The 23871-nt window shown below is 39.7% G+C and overlaps 1 protein-coding gene across 2 annotated transcripts; it reads right to left on the bottom strand.

Moving 5' to 3' along the window:
• Positions 1–2475: 2475 nt before the first annotated feature.
• Positions 2476–23573, bottom strand: ZNF354A (zinc finger protein 354A). 2 transcript variants are annotated; one of them, XM_037499054.2, is made up of 5 exons: positions 23377–23573; positions 22283–22368; positions 17475–17601; positions 16558–16653; positions 2476–7482 (listed from the first exon to the last, which is right to left on the bottom strand). In XM_037499054.2, exons 2-5 carry the CDS (start codon positions 22313–22315, stop codon positions 5954–5956), a joined length of 1785 nt encoding a protein of 594 aa, XP_037354951.1. In that variant the 5' UTR covers positions 22316–22368; positions 23377–23573; the 3' UTR covers positions 2476–5953. The 2 variants fall into 2 exon arrangements, with proteins under 2 accessions (XP_037354951.1, XP_037354950.1); XM_037499053.2 differs by lacking the exon at positions 23377–23573 and having other exon boundaries at positions 22283–23305.
• Between the last annotated feature and the right edge of the window lie 298 nt (positions 23574–23871).

Here is a 23871-nt window from a genome sequence, read left to right on the forward strand (position 1 = left end):
ACAGGATCATTCAACACAGAAAATCAATCAATGTAAATCACTACATCAACAAAAAGGAAGGTAAAAACCATATAATCATATCAATAGATGCTAAGCAAACATGTGATAACATAAAGCATTCATTTATGTTGAAAAACCATTAAAAAACTGGAGATAAATGCAATATATTTTAACAAAATAAAAGTCACGTAAGACAACCCCATAGCTAGTATCATTCTCAATGTTGAAAACTGAATATCATGGTACAAGACAAGGCTGTCCACACTCACCACTATGATTCAACATAGTATTAGAAGTCTTAATATAGCAATTAGGAAAGAGAAAGCTATAAAAAGAACCTAAATTGGGAAAGAAGTAAAGCTATCATTATTTGCAGATGATATGATAATAGAGAACCCTAAAGACTCCACAGAAAACTAATGGAAACAATAACCTAGTTCAGTAAAGAGGTAGGATACAAAATCAACACACAAAAATCAGTTGCCTTACTATATGCAAACAATGTGCTAGAAGAAGAAATAAGAAAGCCATCCCATTTACAATTTCAACAAAATTAAGAACCTCAGGAAAAAGTAACAAAGGAGGTAAAGGACCTATAAAAGGAAAACTATAAAACATTATTAAAAGAAATAGAAGACACAAAGAAATGGAGAGCTATTTTCTGCTCATGGATGGGAAAAATCAACATTGTCAAAATGGCTATTCTAGCCAAAGCAAAGAAATTTACAGATTCAAAGCTATCCCAATAAAAATCTCAGTGGCATTGGGCCTCCCTGGTGGCACAGCCAGTTGAGCGCTGTGCTGTGAAGCTGTCTGCAGCCTCTGCAGTGAGGGTTTGATCCCAGCTAGCAGGGAAGGTGTGGCAGACCTATCCTGCCTCTCCTGCTGCTCCCCTCAGCAGTGTATCTCTGTTGTCTGCCTGTTCTGCTCCCTGCTCTGCCTCTGGTGAATCCTCTCACCCTCCCATGCCTCTGGCCTGTACCCCAGCTCCTGTATAAAAATAAATAAATCTTTAAAAAAATTTCAGTGGCATTCTTCATAGAAATGGAACAAATATCACTGAAATTCATATGGAACCACAAAAGACCCCAAATAACCTAAGCTCTCCTGACAAAGAGGGGTAAAATGGTGGTAGTATACTTTTCTATACTACAATGCCTTAATAAGAAAACAGCATGATACTGGAACAAAAACAGACACACAGATCAATGGAATAGAATTGAGAGTCCCAAAATAAAACCACACATATATGGACAGCTAATATGACAAAGTGGCAAAGAATATACTCTGGAACAAGGAAAGCCTCTTCAGTAATGGTGCTGGGAAAATTGGACTCTGCATGCAAAAGAATGAAACTAGCCCACTACCTCACATCATAAACAAAAATTAAGTCAAAATGGATAAAATACCTGAAGCCATAAATACACATAAGAAAACATAAAACTAAGATGCTTCTGTGAAAGAGACTAACTAAAAGAAAGACATACTCTACTAAATGGGAGAAATATTTGCACAATATACATCTGACAAGATAGTGATATCAAAGATTTTGAGTTTATACAATTCACCAAAAAGGTAATAAATAATCAAAAAATGGGAAGAAGAGCTTCTTCAAAGACATACAGATGGCCAACTGGCATATGAAAAAAAATTCATCATGACTTTTCATCACCAATGAGAATGGCCCATATAAAAAAGATAAGAAACAAGTGCTGCTGGTGAGGGTGTGGAGAAAAAGAGAACACTCTTACACTGTTGGTAGTAATGTGACTGGTCCAGCCCCCATGGAAAATAGTGTGGAGTTTCCTCAAAAGAATAAAAATGGATTTGCCATATGACTCAGCAATCCCATGCCTAGGAATCTACTCAAAGAACACAAAAACACTAATTCAGAAGAAAATCTGCACTCTTGTTTATTGCAGGGTTGTTGACAATAGCTGTGATTTGGAAACAACTTACATATCCAGAAATAGATGAGCGGCTCAAGAAGATGTGGTGTATATATAAGCAATGGAATACTACCCAGATCAAATAAGATAAACTCATACTAGAAGAAATATGGAGTTATTAGGGTTTATGCTTAGCAAAATGAGTCAGAAAGAGAAAGATAAATACTCCATGGTTTCACTTACATGTGAACTATACAGAAAACAAAGGATTAGACAAAAATAAACATTAAAAGGAACCCTTGAAAGCTGCCCATAGATCTAAGGTGGGGGACTGTGGGAAGGAGTGATGATGGGGTAGAGGAAGAACACCATAGACTATGGGTGCTTTTGTTTTGGGAGAGTAAAGGTAACCACACCTGAGAGAAATCCTGTATTGTCAAAACATTAACAAGGATGTAAAACAATGGTACTTCATAAAAATTAAAAAGTATTCTGCTAATACAATTGATTTGCTACTGTATTTGTCTACTGTTTGTCTAATGCTAACAGTTTTAACCACAGCAATGCAACTAGTGTTTAGAACAATACTTACAGTGTTACAGTGTCAGGAACAGCATTTCACTTCTCTTCACACCACTGGTTCTGCTTCTTCTTCAATGGTCATATATTGAATGTCTTGCAAATCTCCTGAGTTTTCCCCTCAATTATATATATGGGCAACACTCTTGCATGTAATAGCAAGCAAACCTTTGATTATCTAAATAGTTTGCAGTGACAGTAAACTCATTAAAAACTATCTTCTTTCTTCTTGCATGTGGATTTTTAGTCATCTCTCTTCAAGTTCACTGACTCATTGCTTACTATTTTTCCTACTCTTTAGACTCCCAGATATGGAATTTAGTAATCTACTTGATATTGTATACTTCACAATGCCAGTACAAATCCCAAGGGTTGGGGAAGGGTAGTTTAGAGGACTTGTTTTGTGTCTTTTTTTGCTGCCAGTCCATGTAGAATACCTCAGCTTCTCTGCTTTGGGTTGAGGGCATGGGCCTCCACATTGTCTCTGCTTTCCCCATCTGAGGGCCTTTGTTTAGGTTGGCATCTTTGTCATATTCATTCTCCTCCCATCCAAGACTACTACCTCTGTGTATCATTACAACAATGCATGAATCTCCTCAGTATTCCTTCTAAAATAAGGTCTGTGTTGGTTTCTGAGGTCCAGAGGGTGCTTCACCCTCACTACTGTGGTGGTAAGATTCTCTCAGTAGTGTCCTGTTAGTACCTAATCGTTCCTCTTGTAAGCAAAGCAAGGGATGTCTTCTGTTGCCATTTTGGTGATATCTCTTGCAATTGTTATCTGAATTTCTTTTCACCAGAAAATTTATCACTTTATTCACTTGCAATCATCACTTAGATTTAGTTGTTAGCATATGCTGGTTTATATCTGACTTTCCATCATTTTTAATACTGAATGAACAATTTCATAGTGCAGAAGGCTTCAAAGTGACATTTAACTTAATAGATAGCCAACGTCTGAAAATTAATCATTGTATTTGGAATTGTATTTGAAATTCAAGTACACACATAAAAGAATAATTTGAATCATTGAGAATATTGAATTTATAGTATCAGGGCCTCACTAGTCAATTTGTCACTGGAGCTCTAACAGTAAATTGGGCTTGTTAAAATCATTGCAAACTAATAATAAATTGAACTTAATATGTGAACTTTAAGTATGTCAGCAAGGGAGAACTGTCTTCTAGTAACCAGAGCAGATCACACGAAAGGTTTTTTTTTTAAAACTTAGTGTCAAGTTTGTTGGATTTTTAGAAACAGGAGAATTTATGGATTGACAGATTTTCAAATATATTTGTATGATCACTTGAATACAATTGTAATTGACTGGCATACTTTCAGAAGCAAGTCACTGGAATGAGGCATTCACTGGTTGGTGTCTGGAGACACTGGGCTGTCTGCTTTCAGCTGACCTGTAATTAACAGATCAGCTTGAGTGATTTTCATCTAGTGTTGTCATTTAGGTAATTTAGTTAACAATGCTGAAATAGAAAAACAGCACTGCCTGCTGAATTTTTGCTATGGGTGGTGGTGGTGGGGAATTAAGGTTCACCAGAGAAATAGTTACAGGACAACACATTAATGCTGGGCATGTCCTATTAAAGACACCTGCTAACCTTCCCTGAGTCAGCTGCCTTCTCACTCACCAACCTCATCTGTTTCTAAAAATCATGTCATTTTTCTAATACATTATCTTCTATTCTCCATCCATTCGGACTCATCTATATTTGAATTAGAATTGTTCAGACTTCTAGGAATCATTTTATACAGCTTTGTTCAACTCTCTAAATTCACCCTTTACAGTTGCCCTAACAATTTTCCTTTTTGACCCCCATCAATTTTAGGATAAAATCCAAACTTCTTACAATGGCAAATAGGCCTTTTGTTATCTGGTTTCTGTCTTCTAACACCTGTCATTTGTAGGCTCACTTGAAAACACTCGAGCTTTCACAAACATGTCAGGATATTCCCCACCAGCCTCTATACACATACATTTTCTATTTTTATTTTTTGTTGTTGTTTTTGGCGTGCTTATCTCCAGACTTTTTAATATTATTTCAAAACCTGGCCCTGGAAAGTTTTTAATCTCTCAGGTTTCTTCGATTACATTCAATCTTCTATTCATCCTGTGTAAACCTGTACATTCGTGCACTGCAACATATTATCACATCTGTTATTACCACATTTAACATACTGTGACATGACTTGCTTACTTATCTGCTAGTCCCCCAGCTTCATCTTCTTTGTCCCAGTTTGTGGTTGGGGCCATTCTTGAAATTTCAGTATGTAGTACAGTGCCTGCCCTACAGCTTGTATTTAAAAAAAAAATTCTGAATTGTTTATATTCCTTTCATCTTCTTAAAGTTACTAAAGAGTGAAAGAGCACCAAGCTAGGGAAAGTTGGGAAAGTTTTTTTTCCCCCGTAAAATGACATGCCTTTCAAGATTTGGGTACAACTGTTAGTCATTAAATTTTTGATAGCCTCTTTTGCAAATACACATTAATATGTATGTATAAGCTTTTTTTTAAAAAGATTTATTTATTTATACAATCACTGGGGTACAGGCCAGAGGTGTGGGAGGGCAAGAGAATTCACCCGAGACAGAGTAGGGAGCAGAACAGGCAGAAGGACTGAAACACTGCTGAGGGGAGCAGTGGGCACGACAGAAGTCTGCCATGCCATCTGGTAATCTCCCTGGCCAGCTGGAAATTGAACCGGCTCCACAGCGCAGTGCTCAACTGGCTGCACCACCAGGTAGGCCCTGTATGTGTAAACTTTAAACTTGAAATAATTGCTCAGTTTTCCATTTAATTTTTTCTAAGATGACAACTGACATTATATAGCCAGTATCTTTTCATAACAAATGCAGAGAAAAAAAATTCTAAGATTAGGAATTAGGTAGAACACTCCTAGTTTACAGCAACTACAAAAGATCAAAGGAAGAGACTTTTATTTCTATTTTTAAGTGAAATGCATGCACAAAGTTTGACAGTGGGTCAGGAAAAAAACTAACCCCAGAAACTAAGAGGTAGTAACAGTTCATTTTTAATCTTTTTATTTGATCCTTTTCTCTAAAAATGTATATTTTCTCAGACCAAACCTTATATACATTAAAATGTTATAAAACTTATTCATTTAAAAATGAGAAATTTAATACACAGCTCCCCCTGCCCAGATGTTTTGAGTATCACACAAGATACCTATTGTACATTGGTTTAGAAAGAAGACATATTATTTTACAAATTCCCAAAGTCAATGCCTTCATTTGTGAATTATTCATTTCACATTATCTTAGAAAGGGTATGACAGTAATGAACACCTCACTTTCCTCTTATTCTATTATATAGTAAAGGGGTATCTTTGGAATTAGTATCTATGAGAACTAAATTATAGGATGCTTTTTCATAACCATTATACTTACTATATATCATTCTTAGTGTATTCTGATGAGCTTCAGTTTAAGGCCTTCAAACATGCAAATCTACTTCTAGGAGTTCTCTTCAATATGAATTTTATAATGATTAGTTAGGGACGACCTGTGGTTGAAAAGTTTCCCACATGTATTACATTCATAAGGCTTCTCTCCAGTATGAATTCTCTGATGGGCAATGCGTGATGAGCTTTGTCTGAAAGTTTTCCCACATGTATTACATTTAAAGGGTTTCTCTCCTGTATGAATCCTTCGATGTTGAATAAGAGCTGAACTTTGGCCAAAGGAGATCCCACATTCCTCACAACGATACGGTTTTTCTCCAGTATGAATTCTCTGATGATTACTGAGGGATGAATTACACCTGAATGTTTTCCCACACTCATTACACTTATAGGGTCTTTCTCCAGTATGCATTCTCTGATGTTGAATGAGAGCTGAACTTTGTCTGAAAGCTTTCCCACACACTTTACATTTACATGGTTTCTCTCCAGTATGAATTCTTTCATGAATAATAAGTGTTGAGTGGGAACTTAAGGCTTTACCACATTCATTACAATTATAAAACTTCTCACCAGTATGAATTATACGGTGTCTATTAAGTCGTGAAATAGAAGTGAAACCTTTTCCACATTCATTACATCTATAGGGCTTTTCTCCAGTGTGTATTCTTTCATGTTGAATTAGAGATGCACTCTGACTGAAGGCTCTCCCACATTCACTACATTTAAAAGGCTTTTCTCCAGTATGTATTCTCTGGTGATAACGAAGGGATGAGCTAGATTTAAAGGTATTGCCACATTCATTACATAAATAGGACTTCTTTCTGGAATGAATTCTCTGACATCCAGGAAGAGATGACTTCCTACCTGGATTGTATTTATAGGGATTTTCTCCAGCATGGATCTTCTGATGTATAAAAAGGCCTGACCTTCGGCCAAAGGATTTACCACATTCTTTACATCTATAGGATTTCTCCACAGTATGTGTTCTTAAATGTTTATAAAGGGATGTACTAAGAGTGAAGGCTTTCCCACATTCTTTACATATGTAGGGTTTCTCTCCAGTATGAGTTATTTGATGTTGAATTAGAGCTGAACTTTGGTTAAAGGCTTTTGAACATTCTTTACATTTAAATAATTTCTCTCCACTATGGTTTTTCTCATGTTTACGAAGGGACGATGTATTAGTGAAGGTCTTCTCACAAATACTACATTTATAGCGTTTCTCTGCTATGTTGATTTTTGGTTGAATAAGCAAATTTGAATTTTGCTTGAAACTGTTTCCGTGTAGTAGTGTTTTTTGTCTAGGAACCATCTGTTGCCTAACAAGATCGGACTTTGGGCTGAAGTTCTGGCCAACTTCATTATTTTTATGTCTTCTTTCTACAGCGAGAAATTTTTTATTGGTGACTGAAACTATCTGGACACTTTCTTTTTTCTCTAATCTGTCTTCATATATGTAGAGTTTTTCTGATTTGTTGTAGTCCCAGGGTCCATTCCTATTGGAGCTTTTCATTATCAACTCCTGAAGTGAAGAATCTTTTGTTTGTGTTGACTTTGTGGTTTTATGACTGCTCTTCCATTCTGGAGGGGGAAATATTGAAAACATGCTTTGTTAATCTTCTTTAAATACTTACATATTTCTAGTTTGAACAATGGCAAATATTCTCACTTACATATTAATTTTACACACACATTCACAATTCACTTACAGAAATTGCTTTCTAGGACAGCACATTACACGGGTAATGTAAGAATTTCAGACTAGTTCATCCAGAAAGATTACTGAATTAATCCACAGAATGCTGATAGAATGAATCCACAGAATCCATAGAATTGTTCATAGGGAGGCATGAAGCCAAAAGGTGCAAGTTAGCAAGGCAGCCTTGTTCATATATCAAGCTAGAGGTTATGCAGGCAGGGTAGAAAAAAGTCAGAGACCAACAATAAACAGAAGTAAATATAAAGAAGGTGAATAAATGGTTAACATGATAAGAGTGGTAAAGAACTGAATCTAAAAAAAAAAAAATGTAAAGGACAGAAATCACTGAATATTACATTTTGCCAGAGGAATGGCTTTGCATCTAGTTTCACATTTCCTCTGGGGCTAGAGCTTACCATTTAAAGGACTCCTTTACATTTCATTGTATTTGAGATTGGTCTTTCTCACATGCGTACACATTCCCTCTGCTTGGAGAACATAATATATTCTTTTTCTCTTCTACCAGTGCACACTTATCAGTTTTCTTCATGGATAACTTTTCCTGTACCTTCTTTAAAAAGTGGTATTCCCTATGGTTTAGGATTTCTCTTTTTCACTCTATACCACCTCCTTGACTAGTTTTATATGCATTTATAAGTTCACTATTCATTGAAAGGTAAGTTTTTAACTTTCTGCCCAACTCCTTCCTGCTTTCTTAGCCATTTTAAGTCTTGTTAAATAAATGATGAAGTTTCAATACATTATTTGGACCAAATGGGTGAAAGCTTGTCACAAAAATGGAGTACTTTCCCTTGTTTCTATTACTCATTGGCTCTAGGTTTAGTACAGGTATGCCAAAGTACATGCAGTTTCTGAAGCACTCCATGTTTATTTTTTTCCTCCTCATTTCTTTATCTTTGCTCATGTTGGAGAAAGCTTTCCACTCCCAAATATTTATTATGTAAATATTGTAGGCCATGTAATGTTTTAGACATGTAAATAATGTGATGAGTCCAAGCCTTTAAAGAGCATTATACTTGGATATGTATGTATAAATGCTAGGTATAGGGAAGGGAATTAGGTGACAAATAATAAAGCAGCTATATGGCTATTTGGAGAAAAAGCTTCCCAGAAAAGTAAACAGCAAACACAAGTGCAACCTCTGAGGTATAGCAAAGAGACTCTGTAGCTGAAGTGCAGTGAGAAAGTGGTAAATAAGACTGCAGCAAGAGATGGGGATAAATTGTATCAGGCCTCATAGATCATGGAAAGGATTCTGGAATTTTATTTTAAACATGGTGAAGCCACAAGAAATTATATACTCAATTTGGCTACTGTATGGAGAATAGACTGGTGGGCACTAAATGGAAGTAAGTAGGGAGAAACAATTTAAGAAGCTACTCCAGTTATCTAGGTGAGAAAGTGGATGGAAGTATCCATGACTGCATTAGTATTAACATGACTAGACTAGCTGATGAACTATATGTGGGGTACTGGGAGGGGAAAAATGGGGCTCCCTCTTAGTTTTTAGCTGCACAAGTTATTGAGAAGGGGAAGACCAGAAAAAGGGCAAGTTAGGGGTAGTGGTGGTTATTCTATTTCAGGGGTTTGTTATGGCTGAGATTCCTTAATAAGATACTGAAGGATGATGCTGAAACAATAAGCTTTATGTATTATTTTAGAGACTTGGGGAAAGCACAGAACTACAGGTAGGTATTTGGAGTAATCAGTAGATAGGTTTTATTTTAGGTTGAAGAACAGAAAGAAACCACTTAGGCACTGTGACTTTAGTGGTCAAAAAAATTAGAAGGGCATGATGGTGTTCTAGAAGCCAAAGGAATAAAGTCTCCAAGGAGGAGTCAAATTTGGCAAATAATTTGACGATTAAAAACTAAAAACTTAATTATAATTGTGACAATATGGAGACTGAGATTTAGTTACTGTTTATCATGGAATACTAAGGAAGAAAGATCCACTGGAGTTCACAGAAGAAACAAGAAAAAGTGAGCAAACAGAAACATCAACTATAGAAATGTTTTTGAAAAGTTTTGTTTAAAGGAGAACAGAGAAATGTCACATAGGGATTTTTTATCTTTATGGAAGTGACTACAGCTACAAGGTTCTCTATCAAAACCAGGAAACTCATTTCCCACTGAAGCCATGAGTCCTGGACGTGGACACTCGAATTGTTCCTTATGATCTACTTAGTTTTCTTCAGGTCTACAGATCTGTCTTCTGAAATGCAGTTCAACTTTTGCTTCTTCCCAGAATCAAGCCCGAGCTACTATATGAAAAAGATTATGATTATGGTCAGAAATTTAGAGACCAGAATAAACTTGCTAATGACACCCATCTGAATGATTTCTGTCAGTAGGTCTAGATTCTCCTCCCTTGGCTCTTAAAACACCCTGAGTCTCCAACATTCTCTCTAGGTGATTCTGTCTACTCCCACACCTCCTATGTGAATGGCTATTTTGAGTCTTCTCAAAATACTTTATTGTGGTATTTCCAACTGCCTACTACACTTTCCATTTGAATATTGTTCTTTTAAAATTCAGAGTGTCCAAATGTGAGCCCAGCACATTCCTTCTTAAATCTTCTAATCAGTTTTTCAGGTTAGAATCCAGTATAACATTTTCAATTACTTTGCCATAAATTCTTACTGAATCCTCTCAGAATCTTCTTTTTCCAGTATTTCAAGTCTAGTCTCTTAAATATCATCACTAGATGTCTCTAACGATCATCATTAATACATTCAACTTCTGGATAGTCTTTCACTCAAGAACATTCAAAAGAAAAGTTACATAAAGCAAGGTATGGAGTAAAAGGCATGAGGCTTCCATGCTTTCTCCAATCGGGTGTGCCACTCTCCCAGCACTGCCAGTTATTCACCAACCTGGGTGCTCTGGGCTTTATGAAAGCTTCATTACATAGAAATATGATCATTAAATTATTGGTCACTGATAATTTATTCCACCTCCAGTCTCTCTCCCTCCCCTAGGTTAGAGGGTAGGGGCCATAAATTCCAAAGCTCCAATCAAAAGGTAGGGTCCCCTGGCACCAGCCTCCATCCTTAGGTCACCTCATTAACATAACAAAAGACAGCTTGGTCACTCTTAACACTTAGGAAATTTCATGGGTTTTAGAAGCTCAATGCCAGACAGAAAATGGAACAAAGATCAAAGTGTATTTCTTAGTATAGGTCACAATATCACAGGAATAATTCACTAAGATCTTATTTAAACTGCTGTGATACAAGGGTATTTGAAAAAATTCTCTATGAGACTAAAACACCAACTTGAAATGCAGTAGGATCATTTGTTTCATTTTTGTTTCAGATTTATGGAATGCTTTTCTATTTTCATTTAATCTTATAATTTTATTATAGCATTTTTATAGTTCCAAAGTCAAAATGATAAAAACAAAATAATTTAAAAAATTCTAGATTCTATCCCTGTTTTCTACATCATTTTTCTTTTCTTTCTTCACCTTGTAGGTAACTATTTTTACTGATGTGCTTTTGTCCTTTTTTTAATTATTATTTTAATACAAGCAAATAAGATTTATTTATTTGTTGGTATATTCTTTCTTAGATGAAAGTATTATTTTCACTCTTGTGTTCTGCACCTTCCCCCACTTAATACTCAATAGGGGAATACCTCATAGGGGAATTTACTGAGATCTTCCTCTTTCCTTTTCAGAAATGCAAAGAATTCAACTGTAAGACGGTATCTATGAATATTCAACCAGATTCCTTTGATGGGGCATTTGCGTTAACTCTAACATATTAGAGATTTAATACATTAGGGATTTAATTGATACATGATAAAGGTATAGCTTTACACCAATGTCCATACTGTTAGTTAGCTATTGCATCACTTTTAAAATCCTAGCCCAAAGCTAAGTGATATCAGCTGGGTTAACATCATACAAAAGTCACCTTTTTCCCCAGCCAAGAGTCAGCCTAAGGCATTAAAACTACTCTGTAGAGTAAGGAAGCTCTCTGTTTACTGGTAGGGAAAGTGTAATTATTTATCAAGTTAAAAGGGCAGAATAATATGTGCTATATACTAATATGGGAGTAAAGAAAGGAAAAATATATATATAGAAATATTTGTTTACATATGTATAGAAGCGTTCTTTCAGCTGCTGCCTCTTCTTCATATACAATTGTCTATAGCATCCTATACTTGCACATTTCTTCCCTCTCACCCCTCATTAGCTTCAGTCTGACTCCTGCTTCACCACTACCCTTGTTAAGTAACCATGACATCCATGTAGCTAAGATGGACACTTTCTTCAGTTCTCAGCTAACTTGCCTCTCAGCAAATGACAGTGAATTCCTTTTCCTGGAGACATACTCTAAGATACAGTGGTCCTGTACTTTCCTCCAGATTCTTTTCATTTTCCACCAGCCTCAATCTCCTTTGCACACTCATTTTCTACTACTCCATCTTTAATTCTTGGAGTGCCTTAGGGCTTAGTCCTAGGTGCCCAATTCTTCTTACTCTGATCTTTCCACCGGCCAGCTTCAATTACCAAAATATTCTAGAAAGATTTCTCTATTTTCCATACCCAATTGTAGATACAGCATCCCACTCACAACAGCAATTTAGATGCCTCAAAGACACCTCAAAATCAATGTGTCTAAGCTGAATTCATTATTATTCCCTTCAACCTGTATAACCCCTTTGTCTTTCTAACGGGCACTAGTTCTGAATCAAAATGCTAATTACCAAGATTTATTTATTCTGTATCTAAATATGTCTCAAATTCATCTACTTCTCACCTCTACTGACACCATCCTATTGAACTTTGACTTCAGTGACACCAGACTCCCCTTATCTTCTATAGCATACCTGCACTTATTTTTCCTATGGGTTCATTTCTCTCACCTTGCCATAAAATGCAGAGTTCCTCAAGACTGAGCCCTAAACTCTTTCTTCTATCACGGTACTCTAAACCCAGTCCACAGGCTAGCTCAAACTCAACCATCATTCTAATTATCCTACATTGGAAGGAGGGGGAGTCTCCCAAATTTACATTTTATGCCCATTCGATAATATGGAGTGGTACTTCAAACCAACAGGCTAGTAACACGCTATTAACATCTCCACTTGGATAAGTGGATCAACCAAAGATTTTTTAATTCATCCCAAACCACTTATAACCCCTCCTCAGTTCACCCCCAACGCAGGGGGGTGATCTGATCACCCCAACCTGATCTGATCTCCATCAACTGTCACTGTCTCAGTGAATGAACTCACTGTTCATTCCGGAAAATGCCACAAGCCATTCTTTTTTTTTTTTAAAGATTTATTTATTTTTATTTTTATTTATACAAGCACTGGGTACAGTCAGAAGCGCGGGAGGGTGAGAGAATTCACCAGAGCCAGAGCGGGGAGCAGAGCAGGCAGAAGGACCGAAGTACACTGCTGAGGGGAACAGGGGGTGGCAGGAGAGGTCTGCGCGCCATGTGGGACCCTCCTCCGGTGGCCAGGGAGCAGCCGGGACTCGAACCGGCGCTGCAAAGGCTGTGGGCAGCTTCGCAAACCAGCGCTCAACTGCTGTGCCACCGGAGAGCCCAACAAACCATTCTTGATAACACCATTGCCTTTACTTTCCACATTCAATTCACCTCTAAGTCCTACTTCTTTTCTCTCCCAATATCCTTGAAATGTCTTTCTGCTCCATCACCACCTAACCTAGCCATATCATTCATTAACTGCAATAACCAAGCTGTTAGATACTGGGGAAATGGGAACAAATGAAAACCCAGCAAAAAGGAGCTTACAATCTAGAGGAAGAGACAGATGATGAATGAATATTTCTACTATGCAGCAGCAAGCACTGAGGGAAATAAAGCACACTGAGGGGTTAAAGAACATAGAGGATAGAGTGCTGTGCTTTTGATATGCTGTGTCTATTGGAGAAAGTGCTATCTGAGTAGAAACCTACACATATCATGAGAAGGTAACTCACGGTGGCTCACGGCTATCAGGAAGAATGGTCCAGGAGAGGAAAAAGCAAGTGCAGAGGCCCTGGGTAGGGGTCTGACTGACAAAACACAAGGTGGCCTATTGACTAAAGTGCTCAGATAAAGGGCAGAGTGGAAATGGGGGAAGGTGAAGAGGTAGCTGGGACCGATCATGCAGTCCTTGGAAAGCAATGCTGGGGACACTGAATTGTGCTCTATGTGATAGAAGCCTCTATAGGTTTTGAGCCTGGGAGTGAGATGATCTGATTTACCTTTCAAATACAAGAAACAACCAATGTTGGTGGAAGAGAACTGCAGGGCTTGGAGAGGGCAGGGTTACAAGAACAAGTCTGACTCATACATGTTAAACAGGACTGGGGGCATATTTGGACCCTGCTTTTCACCTTCTATTAAATCACTCTTTAAAGCCATTGTATGCTATTTCACTAGGCTACTGCTAACACCTATAGCACCTTACACAAGACAGAAAAAAAGCTTGCCCTCCTTAGAGATGCAGCCTCCGTAAATCTTAGTGGAAGGCAGTCTCCAAGTAACTCCTCAGCTGGCCACCCTGTACAGGTTCCGTCTAGCCTCCATGGCTTCTTGCCTTAAGATAAAAATGGAAGACAAAAGACCAGGAAAGAAAAACACCTACCCATTGGGGGTAACTGTTTCCACAAAACTAGTGTATTTTTCCCAATTGAGAGTTAAAAATACAGACAGGCAAATGTGGTTCCCACATTAACTATCTCAACTTATAATGGGAAGAAAGCTCTCCTGGCACAAGGGTTTTGAGCCTGGCAGCAACTCTGCAGGACCCATGTTGTAAGGTGCTGTCACTGATTTGTCTGGATCTAACAGGCTCTGACAAGTCCTTAAATGTCCATGCCAACAGGCTCTACATTGGCTGCAGGTTGATTTTTGTATAAGTTAAACCTGGGCCTGTAGCCAGGCTACATCCAGTTCACCTGGTCTGCGGCTGGCAGAGGGATCTGGTCCCAGCACCTCTCTCCTCACTCCCATTGGTACATGCAGGCTTCCTTCTTTTGGACTCTCACAGCTGCCCTTACCTGTGCATGGAACACTTCATGTCTCAGATGGGGCCCCTCGTCAGCTAAGCCCCTGCCACTTCGTCTACATTCTTCAGGGCTCTTTGTCTTTCCTATGAGGTCATGACCAGAATTTGTCATCCTACAGCTTGGACTGTTCAAAAAATACTTGTCTTCTCTCCCAGCAGGGAGCTCCCCTAGTGCATCTCCCTGGTGAGTGCTGCACCCCCAGTACAAGCATGGAGCTCACTCACCAGGCATCAGAGCACAGGACAGCAGTGGGTGAGGGCTTATCCATGGATTATCTAAAGGCCAAGCTTCCCCTTCCTAACAGCTCAGTCCCTACCTTCCACATCTGTTTCACCTGTTTCCTCTGATGACTTCTCAGGCTCAGCCAGATTCCTTATTATTAACCTACCTCATCAGTGTTTCCTGGGATTCTCAAGGCTTCAAATGCCACCTTTGTACCAACTGCTCCCTGACCGCTGATCACTCTTAAGTCAAATGAAACTCATTCCACGCTGAACTTGTCCAACACCCTCAACAAAACAGCCCATTCTCTTCCCTCACAAACCCCACTGCATGGCCTTCATACAGGCCCTAGCAATGTCTTGCCTATATTATGCAACAATCTCTAGGTTTCCAATCTAATTTTGCCTCACTTTCACAATTTATTCCCAACATTGCTTCTAAGGTGACCAAGCTTATTTAATTCAAATTACGTAAGGACTTCATGATTATAGTCTCTGTGAGAAATGAAGACATTACAAGTAAATCAAGTTCCCTTTCATCACACCTGTTGTCAATTGCACTGGAAATGTAACCATTGTTTTTTTTTATTTTTATACAAGAACTGAAGTATAGGCTAGAGGCACTGGAGGGTAAGAGGATTCACCAGAGACAGAGCGGGTAACAGAACAGGCAGATGGACTGAAGCACATTACTGAGGGGAGCAGCGGGCAAGACAGGAGAGGTCTGTCCCGCCATGTGGGTTTCTCCCTGGCTGACCAGGAATCAAACTGGCGCTGCAGACAGTTTCACAGCGCTGCACTCAACCCACTGCACCACTGGGGAGGCCCTCAAAATGTAACTATTGCTACCAGCTAAGATGTGTCCCCCTAATCTTACTCTGTATTTAGATGCATATTATACAACTACCCACATAATTTTCTTTAAACATAAATGATAACGTATCATAATAATGTTCTGTAACTTGTTTTAGTCCTCAATGTACCTTGGAGCTCTATCCACATTAGTGCATTCTTTCTGTCTTTCTGGGATGCTGTAAATCGGAATAGGGACATACTACAACTTTTATAGTTCTGCCCTTATTAAAGAATATTTAACTTGTTTTTAATTCAAATCAATTTTTCTAAAATATTAAGGTCCATATAATTCTTCTATTAAAAATCCTTTATATCCAGTCACCCTTGTTTCTAAATCAAAACCATTTTTCCCCCTAAAATATCAAGGACCATATAATGCGTCTATTCAAAATTCTTTAATTCTTTTAATAATTTCTAGTCACTCATTGGATAGTTCAACATCTAAGAATTGTACCAAAGTACTTTATAATGTGGCCCCACTCAGGTCACTAATCTCATTCCCTTTCCCCATATGCAGAGTGACAACCTGAATGATTAGCAATGTTTAAAATTACTGTTTGCGAAATGAGTGCATGGAAATATAGCCCTTCTCTGAAATGACAGGAGAGAATGGGAAGGGAGATGATTAGAGAGTCACTTGTAAAGCGATTAACCAGAAATAAGAGGAGGTTGTGTTGGGTGTCTCAGTATCCCTTCTCTTCCTCTTCTTAGAACTTAGAGCCCTGGAGACACTCTCCTGACCAACATCTCCCAGGTGTACTGTCTACTTATTAAGCAGACTGTTATTTGCAGCAATTCCCAGGTACCTCAGTCCCAGCCACTCACCTAGACAGGTATCTCCAGGAATTTCTTTCTCTACCTTCCAGGGATCTTCTCCTTGCTGCAACAGGGAGATCACTTTTGGTTTAGAAAATGGGAGTCCTGCTCGTAAATAGGGGAGGGGAAAAAAAGAGATGGTTTTATTTTGACTGTTGATGTATGGCCCTTTAGCAAAGGATAGCTGGAGAAAAAAAGAAACAGAATATGTTACAGACATCGTATGTAGCCCACAAAGTCTAAAGTATTTACTACATAGTCCTTTACAGAAAAAGTTTGCTAACTTCTGGAAAAGACCAGTGGGAAAGGCAAGTGGTGGGACTAGAGGTTGAACCAAGTCCTCTGTTGAGAGTTGTACAAACAAGCCCTAGAATAATTGTGGGAGAAAAACAATGTCTGTATTTATAGAAACATCTCAAATATAGTTACACGGAGAGAGAAGCAAATGATCATCAATACTACCACCTCCATTCCCATACATAGCAATTCCATGCCTATAAGGGGAAACATGCCTTTACTGTTTGCTTCGAGATCCTAGGAGGACAATCACACAGCAAAACTCAGCAAAAATTTATTAGATGACCTGCAACTCTGATCCTGGGAAAGGCAAGAGGTAGGTCAATGAAGGTAGTTAAGGGAAGCTCTCTGCTGAGAGACGAGCAAACACTACAAAACTATCACAGTAGGAAAATGTTGCCTGAACCATAAGGGTATTTAATGTGTAACTGTGTAGATTAGGCAAATTCATACCTATAATGGGGAAAAAGGCTTTAGTATTTATTTATGGAGATCCAATTATACAATCCAAAGGCAAAACTGCAAGAATTCAGCTAAAGGTTTTGATAACCCTTGGCTTTTATCCAGGGAACCAGGTGCTCAGTTATACAAATCTCTGAATCCTGTATCCATAGTGAAAATGTCCTTACCCAATGAGACCAGGTTATTGTAGTTCTCCAGCATCACATCCTGGTACAAATTTCTCTGAGAAGAACCCAGCTTTCTCCATTCATCCCGTGTAAAGAGCACAGCCACATCCTCGAATGTCACTGATACCTGTAAGACAAACCATCCCGGCTCACCAAGGACTACCCTTCACACAGAGTAAAGGTGATAGCAGGGAGGTAGACTGGTTACTGTGAAATGCTTCTGATATTATCAGGTCATTTGTTTGATCCAACAAGTGACTAGTGACAAATTTGTACTGAGCAGCATAAAGCAGATTCTGTGTTAACCACTAGAAGAGTATATGGAGATATTAAGGCCATTAGTGGTAGTTTAACTAGAATAATTTCTCTGATTATACATGCAAAATCTCTGATTATATACATGAAAGGTTTTAAAATGTATACATTCTTTAACTCACAAGTTACTATATTTGTTTTACAATGAACAATGTACAAAATGCATACTCAAGGGTATTTATAAAGCTGTTAGTAACAGCAAAAAGAATTGAAACCTAATAATCACTGATAGAGACTAGTTAAATATTTGAGGGCACTGTGTGCCCACTGAAGCTAAGGATTGTAATAATGGGAGTTGAAATAGCTCTTTTATTGAATGCTTTACATGAGCCAAGTATGTTCTTAGAGATTTACATTATCTTTGTTTAAATATAATTGGTATATTTAGTAAAACCTTTTTTAAAATTCACAACCCTATACAGAAGATATGATTATTGCCCCCACTTTACATAAGGAAAATACAAAGAGAGATAAATCCAAGCCACACAGATGATATAAAGGAAAAACTATCTCCTCTAACTCCTTACTCCAGATGTGTGGGTTTTCCACATTTCAAACAGTTATACAACACCAGCTAGGTGTCCTGCAATTTAACCTAATTCTGAGGACATCTACAGGAGATTGTGAGTGCCCACTCTCCCTTAAGGATGTTAACTGCAAGTCCAGGCTGTTAACTGAGCTTCTCATTGACCAGCTACGAATCGAGATTCCCACGATCCCTTCCTAATGTTTGATTAATTTGCTGGAGTAGTACACAAAACTCAGGAGAATATTCACTCACTAGATTACAGATTTATTATAAAGAAATATAACTCAGGAAGGCAGATGGAATAGCTGCACAGGGCAAGGGATGTAGGGACGGTACAGAGCCTCCACAGCCTCTGGGACACACTACTCTCCCAGCATCGCCACTTGTTCACCATCCTGGAAGCTCTTGAAACCTCATCCTTTTGGGTTTCATTACATAAGCATGATTGATTAAATCATTACATAGGCATGGTTGATTCAACCAACCTCCAGTCCCTGCATCTAGGGGTGGGGTTGAAAGTTCCAACCCTCTAATCAGGGTTGGTTCTTCTACAATCAGCTCCAATTCTTAGGGGCTGTTCATAACTCACTCATTAATATAAAGTCTGGAGGGCCTCCCTGGTGGCGCAAGGGGTTAAGCATCGCTCTGTGAGGCGACCTGCAGCTTCTGCAGCGCGAGTTATATCCCCAGCCTGCCAGGGAACAACCCGCATGGCACAGCAGACCTCTCCTGACTCGCCCACTGCTCCTCTCAGCAGTGTATTTCAGTCAGTCTGCCTGTTCTGTTCCCACTCTGTCTCTGGTGAATCCTCTCACTCCCCCCGCCCCCCATCTCTGGCCTGTGCCCCAGCTCTTATATGCATAGGTAGATAAATCTTTAAAAAAATAAAATAAAGTCTGGCATGGTTTTAAGAGTTCATTATGAATAACAAAACACACTTGTTTTACCTTTATTGCTCTGAAGTTATTTCAAGAATAAAAGCCAAATATTATTAATCACTTAAATGACAAGGGTTTTGGAAGCTATGGTGGCAGGAACAGGGATGAAACCCAAATACATATTTCATATTATAAATCACAATAACAAAGCTGGTCAATGGTAGTGGTGGGATTCCAATCCAGGGTGGGGGTCCAAGGCTACGTTCTTAACCACTACAAAACTGCCCCTCAATGCCTACCTCAGAAGGCTAAAAAATAAATGAGATAATTCACAGAATGGAGATGGTTGCACAACAGCATAAATACAGTACCACTGAATTATATCCTCAAAGGTTAAAGTGATAAATTTTGTTATGTATATTTTATCACAATAAAAAAGTTAAAATGGTAAAATATGTGCTCAGATACATATACGCACATAAATCATCAGTAAAGGTACCCAGAAAATGATTCTGCGGGATGAATAGTAAAGGGGTGACAATGATTAACTCTAGATGTTGGGGGTAAGAATGAACTTAATATGTAATTTTTACTCTTGGGAACATTTAACATGAGCATACAAAACATGTATGATGAGAAAGATAATTTATTGGCACATGGAGGGGGTGTGGAATATAAGAAACGATCTTTGCCTTCAAAAGAATTTATAATCCAACTAGCAGGCAAGAAAAACACAAAAATAATTTGAACAATACAGAAAAAAGTGGTAGCTAGACCGGACCATACAACATCTCTTGTAACAATCTTCATTTTAAAGATGAGAAACATAAAGCTCAGGAAAGTCAAGACCCAGGTCATGTACTATGTTTTTTAGCTTTTAACCCAGCACACTCTGGTTTTCAATGTCCTGTCACTGGATGAAGTGCACACAAGTCTCAGTATTGGTATGAGCAGCAGGCGAGGCTAGCGGGAATGCCATGCAGATTTTCACATGAAGGCATGGACAAGATTCTGGATAAGGGAGTAACATGACTTTATGGAAGGAATTGGGAAAACCTTAGAAAAAAACAGCCCAAGTATGCAATGGCAGATTCATCCCACTGTCTCAGAGAGCAAACACCAATGCATTTTATGGGTCCAGGAGAACATCACATTGCAGAAGAGCTCTGGTAACATGTAGTCTGGATCTGCCCTGTGATGTGAAAGACTCAGTAAAGGAATGGTTAGATGATAATGAGCATGAACTTAGAGGTCAGACTCTGGGGTTTGAATCCAGGTTATTAGGCTGCTTTGAGTCTCAATTTCCTCATATGAGGATAATAACCACTACACCATGTGCGGAGGTTTCTCAAAAGACTAAAAGTGGATCTGCCAAATGACCCACCAGTTCCACTCTTAGGATTATTTACCTCCAAAATACAAAAACACTAATTTGAAAGGAAATCTGCACTTCTATATTTATGGCAGCACTATTTACAATAGCCAAGATATGGAAACAACATAAATGCCCCAAACTGATGAGTGGATCAAGAAGATGTAGTTAATGGAAAACTACTCAGCAATCGGAAAAAAACCCACACCAAACCAAACAAAAAACAAAATAAAATTCATGCCATCTGCAGCAATATGGATGAAGCTGGAAGGGATTTATGCTAAGTGAGACAAGCCAAAAAAAGAAAGATAAATACTGAACAGTTACAAATATATACGGAGTATAGAGAAATCCAACAAAGGATCAGACAAACTTCAAAACCAATTTGAAGGTTGATTATATATCTATGGCTTTCAGTGGAGGAAGGGGAGGGATGAGAGTGGAGGATGGTGTGGGAGACTTTGGCAGAGGACTAGGGGTACTTCATTGGTGGGCTATGGTCACTACGCTGAGGGGGATATCCTATACTGTCAAAACACTAGCAACGATGTGGAACAATGGTACTTCAATAACAATAACAATAAATAAATAAATAATTGCTGCACTATTATTTTAAAATTAAGAGTGAGAAAAAATGTAAAGTCTTATTATAGTCGGATGAAGATGAGTAAAAGAAAGGACAATTATTTTCTGGGTTCTAGTTACACTGCATAGCAGTTTCTATCTAACAACTTTATTATCTAACAATTTTAATAGTATTATAACTCTAATAACGTTCAGCTTCCACGACCACCACACAGTGAACATCTGCCTGTGCTTCGCCCTGACCTAAACACTTTCTGTGCACTAACTCATGCAATCCTCTTACCCTCCTGATGAGGTCCTAAGGCAGTGTTGTTATTCCCATTTACAAGTGAGAAAATTGTGGCACAGAAAGGTAGAAATACCCAAGTCAAATACCCAAATAAATGGAAACAGAGAATATGGTTTAAACCTGTTGTCTGGCCCGAGAACCCCACTTCCTAACCACCTGTATACACTGCCTCTTCACTACCCATATCCTATGAAACCTTCTCCGTTGCTTCCCAAGGAGTTTTTTCTCTGCCTCTGGAAACAAGAGACTCTCCAACTGAGTCCCCTTCAACATGGCCATCCTTTGTTTACACACTGGCTCATGTGAATGGGGTTACACCCTCATTCCTACATATAAATATGAAAATGGCAGGTCAAAATTAGTTTCCAAGAGAGTGGTAGAAGCAAGGCACATGATCCACAAGTCGAGAGAGAAAAAATCTGAAAAATATGGTTTGGGAAGGCAGCATGAGGATTCTCAAGGGTGGAAAGAAAAAGAAAAACATTCTTGTTGAGGTTAAGGAGTGGGACATGGATGAGCAAAGGAGGCAGCACCAGAAAGGAACTCTGCCAAGTTTGCATGTTTGTGCTGTCCTCAAATAACAGAAGACATGTAATATCTCACCTGTCAAATTAGTAATCATACAGCGGGTTGAGATTAATAAATAAAAGTGTCTACTAGAAAAAGAAAAGGAATCATAGATTTGGGGAGAGGAGGCAAGCATTCCCTACAGAATCCACCATCCACCAGGGTAAACAAACTTTTCAAAGGGAAAAGTCCTGGGGCTTCAACTCTTGAAGATTGTTCAGTTAAAGGGGGAAAAACATCTGACCGTAAGACCTAAGATAGCAATGAACTCACCTGAGACTTTGTTTCCCTATGTTTAGTAGCCATGTTTTCTTTCTGGGCTCTTCTTCCTGAGCATGGGCAGTCTACAGAAGGCTGATCTGAGAGAAGAAAAAAAGAGAGGCAGGAGGAAGCCACTTTTTGCTCATCGCCCCTCATGTCACCAACTCTGAAATCCATAGACCACCTGAGAATGACCCCATGTCAGGGCTAAGACAGGAGCAGACAGGAATAGAGAGAAGGGCTGGGCCATCCTGGTATATTGGCCCAGGTCCAACTCTTTCCTCAGGTCAGAGAAAAAGGCCACAGAACTCTATCAGTAGCTGCAGCAGGAGGCACTGAGTGCCAGGCCCCACCTACATCACTGAGTCCCGCAATACACTTGGCCTTGCCAGCTCTCCCATTTCATGGCTTAGGAAACTGAGAACAGACTGGAAGTAACATGCTCTAGTTTCTAAGGCCTGTGAAGGTGGCACCAGGATTCCAAGCACAGGGAGTCGACAGTATCCCTTATAACCTTACTGCAAGCTTTTCCCATACAATACCTCCCCCTTCTGTAGGAAATCAATAACCAGGTTTTCACAGAAAACTGCTTCGTGAAAGGAAAACGTCAGTTTTCCTATGGAGTGGAGAGGGGCCTGCCATTTTCAATAGAGAGCACTTAAACCAAAGATCTGGGTTCCAGTCCTGGCTCTGCCGCTGGGGAAGCCGGCAATTCAGTGGTAGGGTAGAAGATTACGCCAGCCACCCGGAAAGACGGCGGCGATGGTTAGGGGAAATTTACTTTCTCACTTTCGTGATGACCAGTAGCAAATTCAAACACCGCCAGGCAGGCTGCACCCAGGGACCGGCTGGGAGGAAGCTGGAAAGGGGCCTGAGGCCAAAGGGGATCAAAGGCCCGACAAGAAGGTTCAGCGGAGCTTCTGGGGAGCGCGAGTGGGGGCGGGGCGACAGACTTGGGGACGCCCGGCCCTAGGCTCATCCGCGCCCACAAGGGCCCTTCCAACCCCTCGGCGGCTGAAGGCCCGGCCGGAGCCTCTCCGGCCTGTAGCCCGCATCCTCCCGGGCCCGGCCCGCTTCCCGCACCTAGCCGACCCGCCTCCGCTCACCTCGCCCAGGCCTCTGGAGTTTCGGGGGTCGTGCCTCCTCCGGTCGCGCTCCGCCGGCGGGAGGCTCCAGAACTGCCTCGCCGGACAGCAACCTCGGCTGGGGATCCTCCTCCTGCGAAACCTGGATGCCCTCAGGCCGCCGAGCCGACAGCACCGGAGGCAAACACCCCGCGCCTCACGTAGGTGCCGGAGGGGCGGGGCAGGGCCCGGGTGTGGGTAGGCCGCGCATGCCTCCGGGAAATGTAGTCCTCGCGAGAGCCCAAGGATTCTGGGAAGTGTAGTTTTTCAGCGGCAGTGGCTACCGTGACTCAGCGCTTGCATATGTGGGCTGGCGGACACATTCCAGGGCTGCATAGCCCTACCTACCTGTTTCTGCGGTAAGGAGAGGGAAGTGGTCCAGGGCAGTATCTGGTAGCAGTCTGCATCTGTGTGACGGTAAGACACGATCCAATTTCCCCTCATCCAACAAAAGTGTACTGAGCCCAGCTGTGTTCC

Source organism: Talpa occidentalis, unplaced genomic scaffold (genome assembly GCF_014898055.3).
Source record: "Talpa occidentalis isolate TD23 unplaced genomic scaffold, MPIMG_talOcc4v2.1 talOcc4.9, whole genome shotgun sequence".
Taxonomy (NCBI): domain Eukaryota; kingdom Metazoa; phylum Chordata; class Mammalia; order Eulipotyphla; family Talpidae; genus Talpa; species Talpa occidentalis.

Bases quoted from the DNA above. Each gene is read 5' to 3' on its own strand.
- ZNF354A (XM_037499053.2), bottom strand. From the start codon at position 22,447: ATGGATTTCAGAGTTGGTGACATGAGGGGCGATGAGCAAAAAGTGGCT. The intron at 16,654-17,474 runs GTAAGGACATTT...ATTTACGAGCAG, and splicing joins CAATAACCTGGTCTCATTGG to GACTCCCATTTTCTAAACCA. The intron at 7,483-16,557 runs GTGAGTGGCTGG...TTCCCCCTCCAG, and splicing joins TCCTGGAGATACCTGTCTAG to AATGGAAGAGCAGTCATAAA.